At 33.2% G+C, this 11,504-nt stretch overlaps 1 protein-coding gene across 1 annotated transcript; it reads right to left on the bottom strand.

Annotated features, from left to right (window-relative positions):
• Positions 1–1,505: 1,505 nt before the first annotated feature.
• On the bottom strand, positions 1,506–10,795 carry LOC126781888 (trypsin-7-like). The gene is made up of 8 exons (XM_050507008.1): positions 10,701–10,795; positions 9,749–9,998; positions 8,337–8,477; positions 7,447–7,591; positions 5,506–5,698; positions 4,731–4,980; positions 3,334–3,474; positions 1,506–1,820 (listed from the first exon to the last, which is right to left on the bottom strand). The coding sequence occupies exons 1-8, from the start codon at positions 10,778–10,780 to the stop codon at positions 1,668–1,670; spliced, it is 1,353 nt and encodes a 450-aa protein (XP_050362965.1). The 5' UTR covers positions 10,781–10,795; the 3' UTR covers positions 1,506–1,667.
• Between the last annotated feature and the right edge of the window lie 709 nt (positions 10,796–11,504).

Below are 11,504 nucleotides of genomic sequence, written 5' to 3'. Positions count from 1 at the left end.
GGTGAGAAAATTTCCCCAAAAGGAGAGCAGGCCTCAGGACAGCAGTAGGACCTTTACAATTAACTTTATTTACGATCTGCGCCGAAGATAGCCATCGCAGAATTTTTATTAGGAGAATCTCTCATTACAAAATTACATGTTGTTTGGTCCAACACAACTAGATTTTTTAAATATGAATTAACAATATCATACCTTTATCAATAAATAAGAATCAGTATTTACGTAATATATGCGGTAGTTCTGCTTTATATTAATTTAATATTAATAACTTCTGTAACAAGTAACAAAAAATGTAAGTGGCCATAGAATCACGAATGAAGAAATCCATATAAAAAATTTGATGAAAGAGGCTATAATTAATGGATTATATAAAAAGAAGGAATTTCAAGTTCGAGTAAGGGCCTTATCGCTAGCCGCCAGGCCAGCTACGATATTGTCTGTCGAATCATGACGCAGGAACACCTGGCTCTTTTCCACGAAATTAAAAAAGTTTTTAGTCACACCCAACTTCGCGGGTCCCGTTAATTTAAATTCTAACGGATTTCGTGTTAGTATTCGCTCTGAGTTTTGTCATTCCCACTGAAAAGTTTTGTCGACGCTCAATCTAGCTGAATACGCGAACACGTCTATTATTTTAATGTATGTTTCATTAAACAAAGGACAGTTTGGGCATAAACAATTTTCATTGTATATACATCATACTTATAACGTAAAGACTGCCTCGTTAGTATATTGGCTAGCTTTTACGACAACTTACCGAGTTCAAATTAGGATTCGAAAGAGGTAGAGAGGTTGAGCCAATTAAGTTATAGAGTTTTTGTATATGGAATTAAGAGGCTAGTAGTGTCATGCGATGCCTCAAAAAAGTTAGTTTTACACCTGATCTCTGTCCAACTTTATTCCATTTTATTATGACGATGAGGGAACGGAGTAATTGCGTTGTTGTACATTATAATATCTTCTCCGCAACTTCCTAGCGTTTGAGACTGTAGTCGGTTTGGGTGATTTGGCTAGAAGATTTTTTTAATCATATTCAAGCAAAATCTTAAACAAAATAATGTTAACCTTGTTAAAAACTAAGTTATACATTTAATAATCATTTTATACCAATCAAGTGATAATTTTATAATAATTTAATTGTTTATGTCTTTTCTATTTGTTATAAATATTTTGATTTTTAAAATTATTATTTTTTTGTTAACTCGAAATGTTGATATATTTTGCAACACCTATAATTTAGGAGACACTTGATATGTATAACGTCATCTTTAAAGACTCAATTGTATTTATTAGTGTACTTCTTGTTGGTGTTGATATAATAATAAATAAATAATGGCATTAAAAAAAATTGATGCGTTGTATACTTTTAGACAAATTTTATGATATATCTGATCCTGTAATGGTATACAATAATACGGCAATGCATAAAAACAATTTCTGCATCAGTGTCAATAAGTTAGTGTAAAGTATTAAGACTAATTAATTTAAAAAGATATACATTTATATGTAAACAGCACCTTTATTTTATGTACAATCGTTCCACTAGGCATTTAAGACATATTTAATACTTGCGGATCTTCTAAGTCAGTTTGTTTTAATGTCATGATTGTGTATACTTTTATCGCAATCTGATTTTAAAACGAACTGACTTACTATCATTATATTGTCTACACTCCTGAAACCTTCTTTATCCAATCGCGAACGGTAGCTACCCTCGTGTAAACTCCTGGATAACCTTTGCGTGCGCAGCCGGTGCCGAAAGATACAATACCCAGCTGGATACCAGACGCTTTTGATACAGCAGGTCCTCCAGAATCTCCCTATGGTATAACAATATACATTTATAAATGGATTTACAAAAATTAAGAATATTGATTTCTAGTTGTAAGTAAAGCTTAGATGAAATCGGTATTTTTATTTCAAATATGTAACCCTTACTGTATATGTTTTACTGGTGGTAAAGGTTTGTGCAAGCTCATATAGGAACCACCCACTCATCAGATATTCTACCGCAAAACAGCAGTACTTGGTATTGTTGTGTTCCGGTTTAAAGGGTGACTGAGCCAGTGTAATTACAGGCACATGGGACATATCATCATAGTTCCCAAGGTTGGTGGTGCATTGGCGACGTAGGCGATGGTAAACATTTTTTACAATGCCAATGTCTATGGGCGTTGGTGACCACTATATGCTCGTCCGCCTACCTATACTATAAAAAAAGCAGACTAGTTAACGAGCCACCTGGCGGTAAGTCAACACCGTCCATAGACATTGTCACTGCGAAAAAATTGAAATAATAAATAAATATAAATTATAAAAATCTCTGACATCGTCAATGCGCCACCAACCTTAGGAACAAGTATATTTGTCTCTTTTGCCTGTAGTTACACTGGCTCATTTTCCCTTCAAACCGGAACATATTAGTATTATATACCGTACCATACTGATTTTCCAGTAGAATATAATATATGATGGTAGTTAATGGATGTGGGCTTTTTAAAAGCCCGTCTGGATAAGGTATATTTAAATCTATTTTCAAAATTATGTTGTTTTTTGTTCAATTCATTGAAATACAAAGATATGAAGGTTTTCTTTATAGCCTTTATAAAGTTATAAAATATTCTTGAATATATTAGAGTAAAAAGTTGCCCTTTAAACTACTTAGACGTGGACAGTTTATCTGTACCTGAATGTGAGCTCGTCAAGGCTCGATCTAAGTTAATAAACAGTTTTTGCCTTAAAAAGCCTTTTAAAAAGCTTTAAATAATAAATATGAGGCGAAATAAAGTAAACAAATTTTTGTATCGATTTTGCTTCTATTTAATTGAATGTTTGTTCAGACAAAATAAATTGATTTCAATCGTTAGAAATTTTTCGAATAAAATCAACAAGTAGAAAATATATTTTGAATATTTAATGTGTTCGCTTAATTTTTTTAATCCACACCTACAACGATTAATACGAAATATTTTTTTTTAACTTTATTTTTTAAGCTTAAAATATCTTACAGAGCTTACTGGTGGTAGAGCTTTGTGCAAGCTCGTCTGGGTAGGTACCACCCACTCATCAGATATTCTACCGCAAAACAGCAGTACTTATTATTGTTGTGTTCCGGTTTGAAGGTTGAGTGAGCCAGTGTAATTACAGGCACAAGGGACATAAAATCTTAGTTCCCAAGGTTGGTGGCGCATTGGCTATGTAAGCGATGGTTGACATTTCTTACAATGCCAATGTCTAAGGGCGTTTGGTGACCACTTACCATCAGGTGGCCCATATGCTCGTCCGTCTTCCTATTTTGTAAAAAAAAAAATCTTCAACGATAATATTAATTACCTGACAAGAATCCTTCCCGCCTTCAGGAACGCCAGCGCAAAACATTCTTACTGTAAGGGTTCTGTAAGATCTACGGCACTGTTCGTTAGAAACTGTAGGCACTTCAACTGCCATTAAATCGTCGCTTGTATCACCGTTTTCCTGAAATATAGCATTAACAATACAACAAAGCAATAGCAAAATTTTGCTTTCAATCATATTAATGTAAAATGTAATAACAACATCAAATTTAGACTAACATGATGATAATAATGATTTTCTTATGACCGATTTCAGGCACGGCAGCCAACCTCAAAGGAAATTAGCCAACTGGGCAGAACATATTATAGTGCACAAGTGTGTGCACTAACACATATACACTCTCATAATCTAATGGGACGTCAATGCAACGTGTGCAGGACCTACGGCTTAACCTACTTACCGAGTAACATTAATGTACGAGTAACGAGTAACATTCTTGCTAAAAATTATATTCCGATCGAACTGGTAACTTTACATTAATTATAATTTTTCGATTATAAAGAATCAACATAAAAGTCGTAACAACTTTTTTTAAAGTGATTTCTAGGTTACCCTTAGGTAAATACTAATTAAACGAGTTCAATAAAAATAATATTACATCAATAATTCGTAGTAAAATTATCCTACAAAGCAATAAACGGCAATCTGAAGTACAATCAAATATCTACCTAAAATAATAACTCATAATATTTTACTGATAAATTGAATTCAATAGAGTACTATTTATAGATATAGAATGATATATCCATCTTACAAAAATTTTACTGAGAATTTTCGACAGAATGACCGAATAATATGACCTTCGAAATTTACGGCCTTATCTAGCCATTAGACCAGCGAGGCAGACAAACTAAAATAATTGCTAGGAAATTAATGAAACGGAATATAATGTTTAATGTTTTTGAAGAACACGCTATTAACAGTAGGAACGCTGTCTGTAAATCGTAGCAAGGTATCCACGACACAAGCTTGCTAAGTGTGGTACCACCGGAAATACAATTATGATATCGTTTCAGCAAACAACCCAGCTATTGTATTAAGTGTGTAATATTTTTGCTTATATTTTGCTGTATAATAAACTATTTTTGATTTTTATCATATATATCACTTTTCAGTTGTACCCTGACTGCTGTCCCATCGGATAATTTGGATGAAGAAATCAATACTGTGTATTTGCCTACACACATATACTGTAATAACTTCTTCATAGAGAGCTAGACTGCGCCACTGACTCAATCAGTCAGAAGGACTTTATTATCATTATTTATTAAAATAATTGGCGCATCTGTCTTAAAAAAATGAAATAGTAAAATAATATTAAAAAATGGAATATTTTATTAAATTTTAACTAGACTTAAACTAGTTGATTCACTTACAGAAGTAGTTCCCCATCCTGACACAACAACTTTGGTGCCAGGTGCAATGGCTGATCCTTTTTTCGCTAATTGAACTGCTTTTGTTTTTTTACCATCTAGTTTTATTGGTGTATACGGTCTTACGATTGCAACGTCATAATCGCTTGTCTGCGAATTATAGTTCGGGTGTTGTGTGAAATTGTAGGAGACGGACATAGTTCCACCAGCCCCCGCTACAGACGAACCAGTTCTTACATACACTTTAGAGATGCTGTTAAATTAAAAAAAGATATTAACTGCAGCACGAGGCTACATTTCAGTTATACATTTTAATTTAATAGAAATTGTTACTTTTGTTGGGTACGAAGCTTTATCCGTTCTATTTGTTTACGGCTTAACAAACACAACCAATGATGTTGATGTTTTAAATTAAAAAAATAAATATTTAATTTACTCACTAAATAAAAATACAATAACAATGTAAAAAAGTTTTTTTTTGTTAGTTTTAAAGCAAAAATTACACATATTTCCCAAGAATTAGTTATTGTTAACTTATTTGGAAAAAAAATGAGTATATTATTTAGACAAATTCACGATCTTGTCTAAGAGCGTAACAAAATACAGAAAAACATTAAAAAGATATATTGACCGCAAGGATTATTTACATTAAAAAGATAATAAATGATAAATAAAACTTATTCAAACATTTTTAATTACTTATTTAAAATAACAGTTCATCAGAGTGCAATTCATTTAACAAACATATGCACATATTATTAAAAAAAATTTTTCATACCCAGTTAAACAGTGTGCCGCAGTAAGAATTGTGTATTCGTTGATGATCGAGCCCCCGCATTGATAATATTGGTCCCCCTTTTCCAAAAGTAAATATGCTTGATACGGAAAACTTTCAATAGTGGTTTCGTAACCACCAACTATTTTACCACCGTCCGTTTGACTGCTCTTATGGTGACTTTTACCAAGCACATCTGAAAAAAAAATGGGCAATCGCATTATTCAAACAATTTAATTGGTGGTTGGGCTGATACCACATATTCTTTAGATAATCTACCATGAAACAGCAATACAAAAATTATTGTATTTCAGTTTGAAGGGTGAGTGAGTCAGTGTAACTACAGCCACAGACATCTTAGTTCCCGAGGTTTGTGGCGAATTGGCGATGTAAGTATGAATGGTTAATCTTACAGCGCTCATGTCCATGTTATCTTCTAAATATTGTGAGATGAAAGCTCCATTTTTTTTTCGTTAAGAAGATAGGTAGATAGTATATATATTTTTCTTCCAGATGTAGCATCGTTTATGTGATGTCACTTCAATTTCGTTTACTTTACTTACCTTTTGATAAAAATGCATAAAATAAATATAAAGGAATCAAAAACATGTTCAGTCCTCACAAACTATAGATACAATAGGAAATCCTTGGACTGGGTAGTTTTTTATAGGAGCGAAGGTAATGGCAGTTTGGTTATATCGGTAATCGTAATCAATATTTGTTTTTAATTAGCTCGTTGAGACATAACATATCATTATTAAAAAGTCATTTGCATGTAGATATCTAAATGTTTCTGGGGAAGTAGTAATACAAATATTTTGATAACATAAAAGAAAAAACTTGAAAGAGTGTAATTATAATATTACTTCTAGAAAAAACAAGTAGTGATATATTTATTTGCAATAGCAACATCTAATCATCGTATTGACCATTAATTGCGAACATTGCCGCGCATGTCACCACCGCCATCAGTTATTCTATCGCTAAACGTGTAACTACACTCCTGTATTGCTGTGCTCGGTTCTAAGGGTGAGTGAGCCACTCTAATTAAGGGTACAATCTCGTTGTTCTAGTACCAAGAGGCACGTTAAATTAAAAAAAATCGTAACAGCGTCAGTGGCTAAGGACGTATATGCAATTTTAAGTTTTTACATTCTTATTAAATAAAATTATTATTTTTTTTTTACTTATTTTGATATGATTTATTTTATTGTTATTGATATAATATTATAGAGGTACTACATACTATAAATGTAGAGTTTTCAAGAAGTTGGTATATTAAATCTAGTAATACAAACTTTAAGCATAAAGTTTGTGTGCGGAAGTATAAATTTTATATGAAATTAATCATGCATAGTTGATCAATATTAGTTTATTTCTATTTATAATTTTTATTTGTTTATAAAAAAGTAACCTTAATATAACATTAACTGTTTAATAAAACAGCAATAAACAGCACCGAGCATATTTTAAAGAATATTTTAGCTCTAATAAATAATTTAGGTAGTTCATGCTTTATGTATATAGTTATTATTTAATATAAATTAATTGACATAATTTTAATTTATAGAAAACAGTTTTGTTTGAATCAGTACGATCATTTTGCAAGCACAAAAAGTAGTTTTTCTTGCTAAAAATTATATTCCGATCGAACTGGTAACTTTACATTAATTATAATTTTTCGATTATAAAGAATCAACATAAAAGTCGTAACAACTTTTTTTAAAGTGATTTCTAGGTTACCCTTAGGTAAATACTAATTAAACGAGTTCAATAAAAATAATATTACATCAATAATTCGTAGTAAAATTATCCTACAAAGCAATAAACGGCAATCTGAAGTACAATCAAATATCTACCTAAAATAATAACTCATAATATTTTACTGATAAATTGAATTCAATAGAGTACTATTTATAGATATAGAATGATATATCTAGACGCCTGAGTTCCTTTTGATCCACCTTCTTACTTTCGGCACGTTAGTATACACCCCAGGAGTCCCTGGTCGAGCACAGCCCGTTCCAAAGGATACTATTCCGAGTTGAGTTCCAGTATCGGTTTCCACTGCCGGACCTCCAGAATCACCCTGGATCACACATTTATTAATTTACATTTATAAAACAAACAATAACAGCCTGTAAATAGTCTAATTATGTCCTCCAGACTAATTTCGGCCACGGTGGCCAATCTCAAGAGATTAGCCAACTGCGCAGGTGATATTATAGTGCACAAGTGAGTGCGGAAACACAGGTGCACTCTCTTAATCCGATGGGACGGCAATCCGACACAACTGGAAAGAGTTCAGGCGCAGGACCAATGGCTTTGCGTGCTTTCCGAGGCACGGAAGTGTACACACTTCCAACTTCTAGACTCTGGGCTGAGTCTGCGGCCTTACGTACAGCCACTAGACCAACAAGGCGGCTCAACAGTAAATACTCTACTGTTGAGCTCAAGCCTACTGTTCTTTTTTAAGAATAAGGCTTGGAGCTTACTCCACCAGGCTGCTCTAAAACGCAATAGTAAAAAAAATCATTTCACTTTTCGATGGCCATCTCGTCTTGATATTTTCAAATACAAACTATTTTAGTTAATTATACCATATTAAACCATACTCTGACTCTAAACTAAGAAATGTGATTTAAAGCGCATTTCAGTTTCAGTAATTACTCGTACATTATGTGATTTTAGCATTACAAATAATTGTAAAATTATTTACAAACAACAGGTATAAAAGTATTTGCAATTTAAGTATTAGAAGTATTAATTATTTATTGAATATATTTAAGTTTTAGAAGTTGCTCAAAAATTACCAAGCATACGATTTCATTTACCTGACAAGAGTCCTTGCCTCCTTCGGGTACACCAGCACAAAATTGTCGAGATGTAAGTGTGGAGTAAGACCTGCGGCAGTCCTCGTTAGATATAGTTGGCACTTGTACGCCCATCAAATTTTCACTTACCCGACCGTTCTCCTGAAAAGAGAACGCCATTTGCAATTTAAAGCGTGATAACATTAGATATAATATTATATCTATATAATATAATATAAATCATTATTTTATAAGTGTCTCTTAAGTAGCTGATGCTATTTTTTTTTTCAGCCTTTTGCCGTCCACTGCTGAACGAAAGCCTCCCCCATAGAACGCCAACCATCCCGATCTTGGGCAGTCCGCATCCATCCCGAACCTGCCACCTTTTTTAAATCGTCGGCCCATCTTGTCACAGGGCGTCCTACACTACGTTTGCCTAAGCGTGGTCTCCACTCCAACACGTGTCGGCTCCATCGGCCATCAATGCGCCTGGAGACATGACCAGCCCACTTCCACTTCAGCGAGCTAATTCTAAGCGCGATGTCGGTGACTTTAGTTCTCTGGCGAATGTCCTCATTTCGGATTCTATCTGCCAGAGAAACCCCAAGCATCGCGCGTTCCATTGCTCGCTGAGCGACCCTAAATTGGTGGACCAGTCCTACGGTAAGTGTCCACGTTTCGGCACCGTAAGTCATTACAGGTAGGACGCACTGATTGAAGACCCTGGTCTTAAGCGACTGTGGGATCGACGATTCAAAAATATGAGCTGATGCTATAGCTATAGCATTAATAATATATATGTGCCGTCAGCACATCGCCTTTTTAGTTGTACTCCATATTTGGGCATGACGAAATCATAACAATTTCTTATTCGAATATTGTAATACATCAAGCAGTCAGTACAGGGTACTCAAACAATTACGACGTGACGTAAATAAAAATATATTATTCCTTCGGTCTTTGAGTATTGGCTAGCCTCATACCTGGATCCGTCTCTCAATAATATGCGCCTCAGTATCTCTAGATAGCCTACACGCTAAATATAAATTAAAAATCGAAATGCTTTTTGAAATGTTATTGCAGTTTTTTGTAGGTCAAGTAAGTAACTTTAACTTTTTAATAATAACCGTTTTTATTGTCTATTGTATAATGATTATGATTTTATTTCTTTTTTTTTTCAAAATCAGGACTATTTATTGCTTTGTTCTGGTCAAGGGGTAAGTGAGTCAGTATAATTATTTTCCTGTAATTATGTCATATAATTTGCGATGCATGACAGTGACAGATGACAGTGTAAGATATAGTATGTACTACTATTCTTACAGAAAATTAAACGGAAATGAGAAATTAAACCATTATGTAGCATTAAATATTAGGTGAAGTCTTAAGAGCGAACAATGATGATTAAATTGAATAAATACAACATCACTCACAGTAGTATCTCCCCATCCCGTCACAAGAACATTGGTACCATTTTTTATTGTAGTTCCAGCTTTTGGTAGTGGAACAGCTCTTGTGTTAACTCCGTCCAGTGTGATTCCATTAGGAACATTTATCAGACCAACATCATAATCGCTATTCATTGGATTATAAAATGGGTGCTGTCTATATTTTGTGGTGTTGTACTGGGTGCCGCCACTGTCAGCTAGAGTACTACCAGCTCTGATGTAAATTCTTGTTATACTGGAAATTATACTCGACTATTATAATTAGATTATTTTAACCTAGTAATATATATATCCTCTTACTAGATTTCTTGTACGCACCCCACTAATTAGAAGAAAAAATAGAATACCAAGACCTTATAGGCGTGCGTAGTGCGTAGGCATACCATTGCAGAGTTCAGTAGACGCACGATTGTTGCTATGAGTGGACGTATCAAGAAAAAAATTAAAATGGAACGTGGAAATGGAAGTAAACACGAGCATACGGTCGCTCATCTGGGCATCTGGACGCTATAGAAATACAAACGCGCGACTCGGCTTCTGTTTAAAACGCCTTATCTAGACAAACTTTTATTCGGGTCACTCGAGTCTTGAGACACCCGCGTAGTCAGATGAAGTCGATTTAATATTATTTTCTGCCAGAACTACAACAATACGTTAAATAGCTCGCACAAAGTTGACATAATTTTTGTAATATGATTGTATATATGATTATTAAATAGAATTTAGAGTTACATTTTGGATAATACATACAACATAAAAAAGGATCGTAAATGTGTATTTAATATTATTTGAATATTTTTATTTTACAAGATATCTTACAATGAGATTGTAACAATATCCTAAATTAAAAACAGTATTTTTTTATAAAATTATGAAATAAAGTACTAATAAACACTTTATTTAATTTATTAATTATTTAATTTATTAAATTTTATACCCTGTAAGACAATGCGCCGCTGTCAAAACGTATCTCTCACTTATGATGGAACCTCCACACTGGTAGTAATCAGACCCCATCTGCAGTAGTAGATACACTTGGTAGGGTACATCCTGTATGGTAGTGTTGTAGCCTCCTACAATTTTGCCATCGGAATTTCTAACGTCACTAGTTTTACCACGATAATGACGCCTTCTAGATACTACATCTGAAATCGCGTTACAAAATAATACATAAATTACAATTCCAAAAAAAAAAATTACTAATTTTTATTAGATTACAGCATAATAACTTTGTTGGTACTCATTGTAAGCCTTATTTGCATTTGGGTGGTACGGCTTCGTGCAAGCCTATCTTTGTAAGTACCACAAACTCGTTACATTGTCTACCGCCAATTAGCAATACTTAGTAAGCAGTTTTATTAAAATAAACATAATATCTACATACCTTCTATAAAGAAACAAAACAATGAAACTAGGATTAGAAAAAAATACTTCTCCATCGTAAATAAACAAAAGATTTAAAATAATAATTCGTTTGAAAAAATGTTTAAATACTTCACTTTACAAGGATATTTTTTATCTATAACTACTTTATGGGGGTGATAAGAGGTCCATTAATGTCATGTTTTCTGTTTCCAATAATTATCTGCGTAAATTACTCGGTAAAATATGTAAAATTATTATTTATAATTTTTCTGCTAACAATCCAACATTACGAGTCAAGTATTAACAGATTTTTAATTATCGTTCATGTAATGTAGACCATTTCTCATAAGACATTTAGAGACGTCTCTCTCGCTCT

This window comes from Nymphalis io, chromosome 4 (genome assembly GCF_905147045.1).
Source record: "Nymphalis io chromosome 4, ilAglIoxx1.1, whole genome shotgun sequence".
Classification (NCBI taxonomy): Eukaryota; Metazoa; Arthropoda; class Insecta; order Lepidoptera; family Nymphalidae; genus Nymphalis; species Nymphalis io.
This window is presented reverse-complemented; position numbering and strand designations above follow the sequence as displayed.

Excerpts from the sequence above, each read along its gene's own strand:
- LOC126781888 (XM_050507008.1), bottom strand. The coding sequence starts at position 10,780 with ATGGGGTCTGATTACTACCAGTGTGGAGGTTCCATCATAAGTGAGAGA. Across the intron at positions 7,592-8,336 it reads GAGGCAAGGACTCTTGTCAG|GGTGATTCTGGAGGTCCGGC; the intron begins GTAAATGAAATC and ends TGTGTGATCCAG. Across the intron at positions 3,475-4,730 it reads CAGGATGGGGAACTACTTCT|GAAAACGGTGATACAAGCGA; the intron begins GTAAGTGAATCA and ends GCTATATTTCAG.